The sequence below is a fragment of the Lissotriton helveticus genome, chromosome 1_1 (assembly GCF_964261635.1).
Source record: "Lissotriton helveticus chromosome 1_1, aLisHel1.1, whole genome shotgun sequence".
In the NCBI taxonomy this organism is placed as follows: Eukaryota; Metazoa; Chordata; class Amphibia; order Caudata; family Salamandridae; genus Lissotriton; species Lissotriton helveticus.
In genome coordinates, this window is record NC_136057.1 from 118,022,987 (window position 1) to 118,037,414 (window position 14,428).

The window sequence follows — 14,428 nt, forward strand, 5'->3', positions numbered from 1 at the left end:
CGCACGGCTACTCCGAGTAGCATCCCGGCGCTTTGGCGAAGAATATCAGCAGATAAAAGCAGCCACACAACAGCAAAGAGCAGAAAAAGAAAAAGAAATCTATTTCGTAAAGAGCCATGTTTTCAGGTCCTTCCTAAAAGCAAGAAGACAAGGAGCCTGTCTCAGGGACAATGGTAAATCGTTCCAGGCCTTTGGTGTTAATTGGCGGAAAGACCGACCTCCCAATCTTGCACGTCGAATTGCAGGGACTGTCATCATGGACAAACCCGATGACCTCAGGGTCCTGCTCGGTACATACCGGGAAAGACGTTTCCCAATATATTTGGGGCCGATGCCGTGTAAGGCTTTAAAGGCCACGGTCAGGCATTTGAAAAGAATTCGCTTGGAGATAGGTAGCCAGTGTAAGGTGTTCAATAAAACAGTGGCACCAGCTCTCCTCGGGAGTCCAAAGATGGTACGGGCTGCCGAATTCTGGACTACTTGCAAACGGGTCATAAGATATTTCGGTAACCCCAGGAAAAGAGCGTTTGCGTAGTCCAGTCATGAACCGATCAATGCCTGAACAACTGTTTTCCTATGGTTGAGTGATAGTAGAGGAAGACATTTCCTCAACATCCGCAGAATGCCAAAGCATTTCCCTGAGAGAGACGAGATGTGAGGCCCAAAAGATAGTTCACAATCCACTATCCCTCCCAAATTCTTGGCCTTAAAAGACACATTGTCAGGGGGTCGGCCAGAAAAGATTTAAGGCAGTTCCACACCGTTCCGCGAAGGCCACATTCCCAGAGTCTTACAAGGAGGCCTTCGTGAGGAACGGTGTCGAATGCCGCCGACAAGTCAAGCATGACTAACATGGCCTTTCCCCCAGAGTCGAGCACTTCCCTGATGGCATCAGTGACCTCGAGTAAAGCCGACTCCGTGCTGAAATTAGCACGGAAACCGGATTGCGAGGCGTGCAGCAGGTCGTTTCCTTCGATGAAACTGGAAATTGTTCTGTGCACATATCTCTCGGCCACTTTCGCCAGAGCAGGGAGAAGGGAGATTGGCCTGTAGTTGGCATGGATGAGGGGGTCCAAGGTAGGTTTCTTGAGCAGTGGTAGAATCATGGCGCGCTTCCATGCCTGAGGCACCTCCCCTGTAGACAGGGAAGTATTCAACAGGGGGTTCACCAAAATGTTAATAGCAGATGCCACTTTCCCCAAATATTTGGCCGGACATGGGTCTAAAGGAGAGCCAGATTTCAAACCTGACAAAAGCTCCAAAGATGTACTAAGATCCATGTGAGGAAATTCGAAGATGAAAGGGCCATGACCCTCCACAAGAGATGGTGGCGTTAAATGGCTCCAATCCGGTTGAGAGCCAGAGAGGGAGAGAGAGGCTTGAATAGCTGTGATCTTACTAACAAAATAGGTGGCTAATTGTTGTATCCAAGAGTCAGTGTGAATATGACTAGGAGTACAAACGGCAGGAGAAGTAAAATCCTGAACCACTTTAAAAATTTCTTTACAGACATTATCAGCCTCATCAATACGACGTTCAAAATAGGCCCTTTTTTCATCCCAAATTGACTGATGGTAGGCTTTTATTACTGCTCGAAATTTCAATTTCTCAATCGGATCATAAGCCCGCCTCCAAACCCTCTCAGCCCTTTTACACTCCTGTCTTTGTATCCTCAACTGGGGAGAAAACCACGGGGCCGACGCTCTGCGCTCTCCTAATTTAGGTTTCTTTTCGGGGATTAAGGTCTCAAATCTGGCTATAAGCCATTTTTGGAGGAGGACAAGATTCTCTTCCAAATTTCCCAGAAGGGGACAGGGAAAGGTGATGAGAGCCTCCGATAACATATCCCCGGAGAGCAGATGGAACGGGCGTGAAATCCGCGTGGCCTCTATTACTTCTCTCTCCCGAATGAGGGCAGTGACAGGCAAGGAAAAGGAAATTTAGAAATGATCAGACCAGAGTACTGGCTGTATGGAACAAACAGAAATAGGTCTCGTTGAAAATACCTGATCTAAGGTATGGCCTTTGTTGTGTGTTGGTCCTTGCACAAACGGAGATAGCCCTAACGAGGCCGTGATATCAATAAGTTTAGTAACGTCAGGGTCACAGTTATTGTCTATATGGACATTAAGATCTCCAAGAAAAATGCAATGATCAGACCTGAGACAAGGAACTGAAAGAGCTACTTGCAATTCGTCAAAGAAAGGTCCCGTCGATCCGGGAGTTCTATACAGAAGTATCCCGGTACAGGCCTGGAGAGGGGAGAGATGTAAGGTGAAGCCAAGGGCTTCACATCCCTGGATATTCTCCACCGGAAAGGTAGAGCAGGAAATACTCTTTTTCACAATAAGAGCTACTCCTCCTCCTCTGCCCAATGTTCTTTCCCTCCTAAAGATGTTATAATTCGGAGGGATGGCATTGGCCAGGTCCGGTGCGGAACACTCACCTAACCATGTCTCAGTCAAAAATAGACACATAATGTTGGAATTATGCAGCAAATTCCAAATATTAAGGGAGTGACAGTTTACCGACCTGGTATTAAGGAGAAGACACTGAAAAGGAACAGATGTATTGTCATGCACGGTTCCGTCTAAAACCGGGAAACGCCAACTGCATGACGGACAACCTTTCCTTAAGTTCCGACCGCCAGGAAAAATATGGGAGCAATAGCCTCGAGGGAGGCGTAAGGCAAGTAGCTCTGGGACGCAGACGGGCTGGACTCTGGTGTGATTCCGGCACTGCGATGGCGCCCCCGCTGGGCGATCCCGCTGCGCTCACAAGGGAGCTATATGTAGGCGTGCATCAGATCCCACAGAGCGCTAGTCCGCTCGTAGTCACCGCCCCCCTCTCGGCAAACACCACTCTAAGATGGCGGCCGATGTTTTTCCCACCCCGGGACCCGGACCCGCAACAATAGCGGTGGACAACAACAATTAAAGTGCAGGTAAAAGGGGAAGGAGAGCCCCGCGTTAAAAACAGGGGATAACTAAATGAACAGCAGCAAAAGCAAATAGCAGTTGCACAATTTACACAAATGCCCGAGGGGCACGAAAAACCATATACTACAAAAGTGGAATGCGAATTACTAGCAGGTAAGTAACTATTCTCAGAGGCTTTGGGATCGCTAGGACTATACTACTGAACCTTCAGATTACGAGCAGGAGGCCTAGGGAGATCGGGTGCAGAGTGTGCACTCTCACGCGTAATGCGAGACAAAGTCTATGGAGGCTAGTAAAAGCAAAAGTTAGTGTTCTCGGGCGAACCCGACTAGGTAGGTCAAAAACGAAAGTGGATCTAGACACTTAGAGAGTTGTACTCGGTTTACCTAACCCAGGGGCTGCGGCTGCATAGGGTTCAAGTGTCGTCGGAAACCCTCGTTGACGAACCAGGAGCCTGAAGTAAAAGTTGCTGGCAGGCGACCAGTGAAGATGTTCCGGGCTGACCCAAGGACGGATCAGTGAAGAAGGATACCTGTAAGCAGAGGAGACCAAGTTCTGAATCATTAGCCAGTGATTAGGTGGGCACCAGGATGGCACCGGACAAGGTCACTCAGCCAGGCGAAGAGGTGACACTGGATTCTGCTGCTGCACGGACCAGGGCGTGGATGTCGACCAGGCTGGAGGTGTGCGAGCTGTCCCACGTCGGATGTCTGCTGCTGGCGATGCTGGATCCGTTGAAGGAGGCAACAAGCCTTGGCTAATGCAAGCCCACGTGGTGACACAAAATGGCGTCTGGAGTGGACCAGGAGGGTCCGAGGAAGTTCCCCTTCAAGAGGAGACAAGGGCCAGTCTAGAGGAGCTAGACCAGCAGTGAAATAAACTGAGGTCGTCGTCTGGAGGGTCACTAGCCAACGGGCAAGTGACCGGACAACGTGGCAAGCGACACAGAGGCAAAAGGGCCCCACGCAGATCTGGTGGATGCTGGGGGGCTGGACTTCGGTGCTCGTGCTGCTTGGGGTTGGGGCTTCTCTTACCCCAGTGCACCCACTTGAGGGTCCCTCGGCGGTCGTGCTGGATCAGTGTCGTGCAGGTTCTGATGATAGCCGGTTCCTCTGGTCTCGTCGCACTCACGGTTCTCAGCTGTGCTGTAGAGGCAGGTAGAGGTCAGAGATGGCAGGGAGTCCGGGTCTCGTCGTGCTGGTCGGTCTGGTTCCGGAGGAAGGACGGGCAGCAAACCGCAAGATACTTAGTTGGTGCCTGCTGATGCAGGGTGACTAATCCTTCTTCTCAAGATTTCTCCCTTGTGACTAAGTCGAGAGTTCCTTTCGTGGAAAGTAGTTTCAGGATTCAAAGATGATCTAATTTGGGAAGGGGCCTGCTCCTACCTTTATCCTAAGGAAAGGGGCTGGCACGCGACTAAGTCCTGCCCTATGGGTGGGACTAGGAGGGGGGTGGTTACACCCCTCTCCTTTGTCCGGTCTCTCCCCAGCTCAGGGGCTGGTGTGCCCCTGGAACTGGTTTGAGCCGGCATATGCACAGTGAGCACCGGGGTGCCACTTGCAGTCACCTTCCTCTCAGACCTGCCTACCTGGGATACACAAAACCCTGTCTGGGATGGTGCTGGCACCGCCCCTGACAGGAAACCGTTGTCCAGGCCTCCCTCGCTGGATGGACTCCCAGCAGCAGGAGGGCAGACTTGTGTCTCGGTGGCAGCATCCATTTTGTGGAGCTGAGGCTGTGTTCAACTTTAACCGGGGTTACAGCTACCAACATGTCTTCTCCCTCTAGAGGGGTGGAATGCTACCCCCGACTCCAGAACTGGCGAGGGGATAGTATTCCAAAGCATATGACACCTTACACGACATGTTTAGATAATGTCAGGCCAAAGTTACCATAACCGCGAGGATTATAAGGCACTTAAGAGTATATGGTCTGACGCTATCAGGGAAACGGCTAAGGGATAGATCCCGAAAGCCGCAGACAGGCTCAGCTCATGCCAGAGCACTATCTCACACGATTCCAGGCACTCTCCCTCCAAGATTGTTAAGGCCTGCCATAGGAGTGACTGATAGGAGATCTGTGTGCCCATTTTAAGACTAGATATAGGTATACTATATCTAAAGCAAAGGGTGATTACACCACCTTGCTCCCAGCTGTCAAGCAGCCAGTTGGGTCAGTTTTGGATGGCCAGCCAGGGGTGGCATAATACATGCTTCAGCCCCTGGTAGGCCCTGGGTACACCTATGCCCTGGATACCTAAGGTATACTGTACAGGGACTGATAAGGGGACTCAGTATCCAATCAGATATGTACCTAGGGTACATGGAATCCATTTTAACAGAGAGAGCAGTGGGCCTGGGGTCCTGAATAGCAGGGCCCCAGGTCAACTAAGTCAGAAAACCTCAAAACACCAGGCAAAAAGTTGGGGGCAACCATAGTCAGGGATCTACCTTCCTACAATGGCCCTACAGAAGGATCACATGAACATTCGCACAAGACCACCCCCGAGAAGGAGCAGAGCACCAGTGTGCGAGCTGCCTTCATTCATGTTGTGGGGGACCTGGTCCAGAGCGTTGGGGTACTGGTGGCTTCTTACGTTATCTACTTCAAGCCAGAGTATAAAATGGTGGATCCCATTTGTACGTTCCTCGTCTTCTCCATCCTGGTCTGGGGGTCACACTATTCTAGCCATACTGAGGGATGTGCTGGCCCTACTGATGGAAGGGACTCAAGGGGCGTAGAGTAGACTTCAGTGCTGTGAAGGAATCTCTGCCACTTTTTTTTAGCTATTTGATTTGCCTGCCCTATATTTAATAACGTAACAGGTCTAGTTGCAAAGCGCACGATTACCCGAAGGTGTCCTGGGGCTGAATAACAGATGTTTATTGTTACCCAACTCAAGGCTATTCATTATATCGACCTCAAATGGATGAAAGGATGAGTGGACCCGCTGGGATTTAAACCTGTCACCATGAGGTCAAGCACAGGCCCCTGCAGTGGCTGCTTTAGTGCAGTGAGCCACCAGACCCGGCTTATGGGGCTGCTTTTAATTTGGTGCCAGAGCCTATTTTCTGTCCCATTCCGACAAGCATCGGCCTCCGCTTGCACGGCTTGTGCTTTTGTTGTGTCACTGTTGTGGCTTGTGCTTTAGCTTTTTGTCTCACTATGCTGCAGAAGGCAGTGCACATGTAAAAAAGGGAAAAAAGTTGTTTCTTTCAGTGTTATTGTATGGAAACCACAGTATGGGGCCCATGGGCTCTGAAGTAATAGGCAAAACGTCCAATAAACTGGGCGGGGGAGGTCGCTCAGAAAAATGCGCAAGTTGCTTGGGGTTTAGTAGCTCACGACGATTTTCACTGACCAGAAGTAGCTCTCACTACACAAAAGGTTGGAGACCCCTGTTCTAGACCCTCTTCAGTCTCTGCTAGGATACTCTCAAAGGCAGCAGTGCAGGGCCCCTGGGCGCCTCAGTGCCCGTGAGGAGAGGCGATCAGCTTCCCACACTGTGTAGACCCAGATGTCGCACCCCTACTCCCCTCAACCCTGCTGGCAGCACTTCCAACCGTTCACTCTGGAGGCTGGGGGAGCCGATTAGGGTCTAGAGGGGCCTCCGCGTCCCAATGTAGTCCTGCCTCCACGCGTAGCTGCTGTGTCCTTCTCCGCCATAGTGCTCTATGGCCAACTCCCCCGCCACACCTCCTCTCCTGCATTGTTTGCGTCAGATTCTCCCAACGCCTGGCCTGTGTTGCATTGTTTACATCAGATTCTCCTCGTGCCTGGCCTGTGTTATTGCATTGTTTGCGTCATGGTTTCCTAGTGCCTAGCCTGTGTTATTGCATTGTTTGCGTCACATTTTTCTAGTACCTGGTCTGTTATTGCATTATATGTGCTGCTTTTGGTATATTATTATTCTAATAGTTGCAGCTTTTCTAACAAACATGGTGCCTTTTATCCCAATCAAGTGCATCTGACTGATAGGACACTGCACTCTCCCTGCAGTAGCAATCTACTTCCTATTTATGTAGCAACAGACAGCACAACATGTCTGCCAGAGATGTCGTAGGGTCAGAAACAGTACATAGGTAAGTAGGTATGATGCAAAACAAACTGAGTAAGATTTTAAACGAAGAAGCTGCTGTGATAGACGGCAAAACATCCATGTCAAAACAACGGCAGTAGGACAACGGTACATGGAACGATAATAGTAGATTTATTTACACTTCTGTGCAGAGCGTGTCACTTAATGTTCTTTTCTTCCACTCTCATGAGATGGTTTTACTAGGCAACTCTGAGCTCAGAGTGTGGAGCTTCCACGAATCCCAGAGACAGGCCGTTCCAAAGACGGTAACAGAGAAGGTTGAAAGATCTGAGTCTTGATGCTGGCAGGAGGACTGGTGATCCCTGAAGGGGTGTAGTTAGTCTGTGTGTTGCCACGGCTGTCCAGGGGGTGTAAGAAATGTCAGCAATTTGTGGAGGGCCTTCTTATGGGTGAGAACCACCCAGCTTCATGCAATACGGACTTGAGGGTTTGTGACTGCGCAGGATGAGTTACATTCTGATAGCAAAATGGAGGACCTTGTCCAAAGGGGATTGATGTTACCAAGGTTTAACATCTTCAGTTACGACAGACAGAGAAAGTCCATGTACCGCGATATTCTTGAAAAGCTTTCTGCCCTCTGCTGGTGCAAGCAGGATGTTTATTCTCTAGTTGGCATTTGCCAGGGCATGTACAGATACAGTGGTTGAATTAAACCTTGGAGCAGCACTTGTAGCGTTGACTCTTGGAGTCTTGTAGTATGTGCTGGATGCGGTAGAACTTTATTCCTGTTCCACGGAGTTCAGAAAATCCAGACTCTCCGTCCTCTCAGAGCACGAGGTCTGTGCCTTGATCAGTTAAACTGTAATAAAGAAGATGACCTAGACCAGTTCTACCTCTTCTAACCTTTGAACTGATCATTGAGGAAAGCAGATCTGCACGAGGCGCATCTGACAGAGGTCCTGCCTTGAAGGAAGATCTGCACAGGACACCTCTGACAGACGTCCAGCCTGGAAGGAAGATCTGCACGAGGCACGACTGACAGAATTCCTGCCTGGAAGGAAAATCTGCACACGGCACAGCTGACAGAAGTCCATCCTGGAAAGAAGATCTGCACAAGGCGCAGCTGAAAGAAGCCCCTGCCTGGAAGTAAGATCTGCACAAGGCACGGCGGGCAGAAGCCGCAGCCTGGAAGGAAGATCTGCACGAGGCGCAGCTAACTGAAGCCCCTGCCTGGAAGGAAGATCTGCACACAGCACAGCTGACAGAAGTCCCGCCTGGATGGAAGATCCACACAAGGCACAGCTGACAGAAGTCCCGCCTGGATGGAAGATCCACACAAGGCACAGCTGACAGAAACCCCTGCCTGGAATGAAGACCCGCACATGGCGCAGCTGACAGAGGTCCAGCCTGGGAGGAAGATCTGCACAGGGCACAGCTGACAGAAGGTCTGCCTGGCGGTGACCTCAAAGCAGTGAGAGACCCACAAACCACAAGATCCGTCAAGCCCAGTTAGCCAGACTGGACGCAATGTACACAAAAGGCCTGATTTAGATTTTAGCGGATGGTTTATTCCATCACAAATGTGACAGGTATCCTGCCTGGCCCGCTAAAAATGCATTACATCCTGTGGCAATTATAATAAGGCAGACAGGATATCTGTCACGTTTTGATAATGCCTTGGTGCAGTTTGCAGAGTTTTACTCCCCTGAACTCCACAAAGCGCCAGGGAGACTTCCACAAGTGGCAGAGTTTAAGTTGCACTGCACTCACTGATTTTTAGTGCCACTGTTTAATCAGCACGAACAGCACTACACGTCGTGCCAGAGGGCGCTGCTGCCTCTGCCGCTCTAATTGATATTCTAATCGAATGGTAGCTTCATCAACGAGAATGGCAGATTTTAACACTCGAGTGGTCGCGACCTGCTGTGACCTCCTGCAATGAGAAATCTCGCCAGTAGGAGGTCTAGCGCGTTATATTTTCTCACAAGTGCTCGCCACTTTACCGTTGGCGAACCGCTGGAGAAAAAAACTCCGTTCTGCATGGAGTTTTTGGGACCAGAGTGGGCAAAACTTCACGAGCTCCGCCGGCAGAGCGGAATTCTTCACCCACCCCTAGTTTTGAGGCAAAAATCTGTTGGACAAACTCCTAACTAGGCCCTATGTCTGCAATAAATGTTGTAGAAGAAGTGAGATCCTTATCCTTGTTAGCATGAGGCAGTTATCTGACTTCTGATGAACCCCACAGAGTGAGTGTGCAGCCAGAGGGCAGTAGGGGGTCGAAGGCCATGAAATTAGGTACACTTGATAATGAGAAATATGGAAAGGTAGAAATGCCGCATCACCTTTGGATAACTGACACCTCCTCCCACTCTTCCAAATGCCCATCCGGTCACAAATAGCATCCTGGGCCCCAAAAGGACAACATCATGCCAGATGCCATGTAATGTTGCAAAATGGGGGAAACGAGTAATAGGCGCACATCTGCTGCAGGGATATGTCAGGTAAATTATTGGTTGTGATGGATTCTCTCTAAGTACTAAATGACTGATATTGTTGAATATTAAATTATATGAATCACATATTTGTTTACCTTAACCGCGCTTAAAATGTAAAGGATGGGCCTTACAGTGAACCCCTCGCTCTGTTTTACACAAAAGCTCTGGAAGGAGGTGCATCTTACAGAAATTTATCCACCTTAGAAAGAACTAAAGACTTGCTTTTTATCTTTATCTTTCAGGGCCAGAACCGGGTGCTGTAAGCTGCACTAGTTTCAGGGAGATGGACAGATGCTATGGTGATAGGAAACCCCCCTCAACCCACAATAATGTTCCAATCTTCCAGGTTAGAATAAACCAGAAATGCTTGAACCTAGGGAGCTGTTTAAAGTGTCAAAGGTAACCTATGAACAGTGAGGTAAAGACAGGAGTTGGTATTTGAGATGATCTTAAGTGAGTAGGGAAGAACGAGAAGAAGTGTGTGAATGGAGTTACTTTTGTTGTATACTTCATGAAGAATTACTGGAAAGTTTGCAGCCCAGCCTGATCCATCTCTTTTTCTAAACTCTATTGTTGTTTAAATGAAATCTTCACTATATGCCTCTATCTTAAGCTATACCTCAAGCACATGGGTGCTCCGTGAGCGCCCTTACTCTGTAAATGTAATAAGATGTCACCTGATCAACCGCACTTTTAGTTAAATACCTGTGTATGATGAAATATTCCTTGCTAAGTTTCAAAAGCAATAAAGAAGAAGGGGGAGATTTACTAAGTATTTGCGCTGTATTCGCGGCACAAAATGGTGCAAAATCTTTTTCTCCTAATTTACTTTCCATCGCTAAACTTGTTTAGCGCTGGAAATAACGTTAAAGTAATGTGACACTGCGCATAGCATTGTTTCGCATTACTTTGTGCCATTGGTGCCTTCCAAGGGTGGTGCAAGGGCGCTCCCGTGCAACCACAAAACTAGGTGCAAGGAAGGAGAAATGCTTTCATTTCTCCTTCCCTTTCTGACTTTGCATGCGTGCTGCACTGTGCAACACGTATACAATATGGTAAACGCTTTCCCTCGTCTAGGCATAGTAATTTGTACAGGAACGGTGTCCTTCCTGTACAGAACCTATGCTGGACTCACACACACACACACACCCTAGCGCTCTTGTGCTAAGGTGTGTGCATGGCGCAGGGCCGCTGTAATCAGTGCCGGCGCAAGGGAAAGGGAAGGATAGAGCCATATCTTTGAAAATATGGTGCTTTCCTGTTCCCTCTTTGTTGCGCAGTGCAGCCTCGCGGGGGGAGGGCTGCGCTGCATTGTGTGGAGATTTGGTAAATCGCCCCCGAAATGTCTTTTACAACCAGTTAAACATTGTGAATTCTCATTCCATTATGTTTCAATTTAGTAATTTTCAATATCTTTACATCCAACAGAAAACAAGCCTTGAATTTATGAAATGACCATCAATAACAAAGCTAATGCTGTAAATCTTCAATAATAGCAGAAATATTGAGCTACAGTATTCAGGAAAACATCAGCGCAGTCGGCGACAGAGGAACCTGCACACAAACTGACAGATCCTGGATGAAGTATCAAGGGCAGTTCAGCAATTGCAAGAGGCTGAGCTGTGCACCTCCACGCCACAAGACGAAGAAATTACCTTAGGAAAATTAAGGCAACAACAATAACAAACCGCATCTTGTATAAACAAGTGTCCAACACCAGATTTGATCATGGGATCGGTATAATGTGATTACCGCAGTGCTCTGTTTTCTAAAATGACGACAAGCCATCATTCAGTGCTTTAGGTGAATTTTAAACTCTGGCCAAACCACAGCAACCAGAGAAAAGCACAACAGAGCGGAGCCAGACAATAGACCGGTAAATGAAAGAGGAGTTCTTCTATCTAAAATACAACAGACTGTCCCTATTTGCACCGGCCAGAAGGAAGATACATCTTTACCCACAAGTGTGCATTGCCATAATCCAATCTAAAGGCACAATCGCCTACATAGACACCTTCTACGTATTAGGAGTGAGGCAAATATTTGGTGGCTATCACATTTTGTTGTTAAAACAGAAATCAAACGTGCAAAATACTGCAGATATATAAAGTGTGTGAGAAAAAACACAAGCGCTTTATCAGCCATGTTGGCCCATCAGGAAATTCAGTCATGGGATGTAGGCAAATATATACCCGACCCACAGACACTAACCAAGAAAGAAGAATCATACGCATGCAGCAAGAGCTGTAGTTTGTCATCACTACTCAAGCTTCATCAGCACATGTACACAGGACAAAAACCATTCAAGTGCAGTGAATGTGTCAAGAGCTTTAGTCACTTATCAAGCCTTCAAAGTCATCAGCGAACACACACGGGGGAAAAGCTGTATCATTGCATTGAATGTGCAAAGTGCTTTAGTCACTTTTCAAACCTCCAAAAACATAAGCGAATACACACAGGGGAAAAACCATTCAAGTGCAGTGAATGTGAAAAGTGCTTTAATCGGTTATCAAGCCTTCGAAGACATCAGCGAACACACACAGGGGAACATCCATTCAAGTGCAGTGAATGTGTAAAGAGCTTTAGTCAGTTATCAAACCTAAGAAGTCATCAGCGAACACACACAGGAGAAAAACCATTCAAGTGCAGTGAATGTGAAAAGAGCTTTAGTGAGTTATCAAACCTAAGAAGTCATCAGCGAACACACACGGGGGAAAAACCTTATCATTGTAGTGAATGTGAGAGTAGTTTTCGCGACTCTTCAGTATTACGTTATCATCAGGGAACACACACAGGGCAAAAACCATTGAAGTGCAGTGAATGTTGGAAGAGCTTTTGTCGCTTATCAGACCTCCAAAACCATCAGCGAATACACACAGGGGAAAAACCATTCAAGTGCAATGAATGTGCAAAGTGCTTTAGTTACTTATCAACCCTCCAAAAGCATCAACGAACACACACAGGGGAAAAACCATTCAAGTGCAGTGAATGTGCAAAGGGCTTTAGTCAGTTATCACACCTTAAACAACATCAGCGAGCACACACAGGGGAAAAACCATTCAAGTGCAGTGAATGTGCAAAGTGCTTTAGTCAGTTATCACACCTTCGAAGACATCAGCGAACACACACAGGAGAAAAGCCATTCAAGTGCAGTGAATGTGCAAAGTGCTTCAATCACATATCAAATCTCCAAAAACATCAACAAACGCACACAGGAGAAAAGCCATTCAAGTGCAGTGAATGTGCAAAGTGCTTCAATCACTTATCAAATCTCCAAAAACATCAACAAACACACACAGGGGAAAAACCATTCAAGTGCAGTTATTATTATTATTATTAAATTAGATTTGTAAGGCGCACAGCTACCCAGAGATTTCCCGGCGCGAAGGACAGATGCGTCAACAGTCCGAATTACTGATTAAGTAGCCAGGTCTTAAGGCTTTTACGGACGCTAACATGATTAGTTTCATGAAGAAGAGTGATAGGGAGAGAGTTCCACAGTACGGGTGCCAGATAAGAGAAAGAGTGGCCCCCCATGCGGACAGATTTAAATCTTGGAACTGAGTATTTGGACTGGAAAGATGATCTAAGCGGGCGTGCAGGGAGGTATGGCTGGACTAAGGAACCTAGGTAGTGAGGAGCTGTACTGAGTTTAATTTTATGCATAAAGCACATGGCTTTAAATTTGGTTCTGTTTTCAATTCTCAGCCAGTGAAGGTCCCGAAGCTTGCCTGAGATGGAAGATGTTTTCGGAACATGACACAGCAACCTCGCAGCAGCGTTCTGTACCATCTGTAATCTCCGGATTACCTCTTTATTGGCTCCCAGATATAGGATGTTGCCATAGTCCAATCTAGAGACTATCAGTGCTTGAACTACTGTCCTCTGAGTCGAACTTGGCAGCATCCATAATATCTTCCTAAGCCACCTCAGGATGGTAAAACATGTGGAAACGGTTTTTGTAGCTTGTTGCCTCATGGAAAGTTGGTCATAAATCATTATCCCCAAATTACGGGTGGATTGAACAGGCTGGGGAACTGTACCCATTTCTGGGGGCCAATGGCAGGGGCCCCCACAGATCTTTATCAGAGCTAAAAAGTCATCAGCAAACACACACGGGGGAAAAACCCTATCATTCTAGTGAATGTGACAGTAATTTTTGCTTCATTTCATTATTAAGGTATCATAGCAAACTCACACAGGAGAAAAACCATTCAAGTGCAATGAATGTGGGAAGTGCTTTAGTCGATTATCAGACCTACAAAGACATCAGCGAATACACACGGGAAAAACCATATGATTGCTGTGAATGTTTGAAGAGCTTTAGTCAGTTATCAACCTTACGAAAACATCAACAAACACACACAGGGGGAAAGTCACATAAGTGCAATGAATGTGGAAAGAGCTTTAGTCGACGATAAGAGCTACAAATTCATCAGCGAACACACGGGGAAAACATAGAAGGGCACTGAAAGTGAGAAAGGCTTTTCTCAATTTTCAATCCCACACAGCCCTCAGTGAATACACTCCTTCATTTAACTCACATGGAAATAATCCTAGAGATGCAGAGATTCCGGAAAGAACTTAAGAACATGAAAAATAATATTGACCCATCTGAGGACATAGACAAGAGCTAAACAGTGCAGTTATTGTTAGAGGAATGAATTACGGAAAAAGATAGAATTCAAACTATGTGGGACATTGAAATACCAGATGATAGAAGACCCTAATAGCAGTAAAGAAGAAAAACAGATAACAGTATTTGCAGGATTATAAAAGTGTTTGTTTCCAGTGATTGTTCACTTCCGTACACATAGCAAAGTGACATTATGTACCAGGATACACAGTGGAAAACAAGCACAATGTGGATTAAAAGAAAAGAAACCTTGTTGATTTTTATTTGGTGAAGAAGAGATACAAAGAAAAACATTCAATCGCACCTGACCACACTACCT

The 14,428-nt window shown here is 47.2% G+C and overlaps 1 protein-coding gene across 1 annotated transcript in view; it reads left to right on the forward strand.

Moving 5' to 3' along the window:
• The window catches only part of LOC144764107 (uncharacterized), a 240,450-nt gene extending 226,374 nt beyond the window's left edge, over positions 1 to 14,076 (forward strand). The window contains exon 6 of the mRNA XM_078650286.1: positions 11,693 to 14,076. Coding sequence (XP_078506412.1) covers positions 11,693 to 12,813 — 1,121 coding nt within the window. The 3' untranslated portion in view covers positions 12,814 to 14,076. The remainder of the gene's footprint in view (positions 1 to 11,692) is intronic.
• Positions 14,077 to 14,428: the final 352 nt, after the last annotated feature.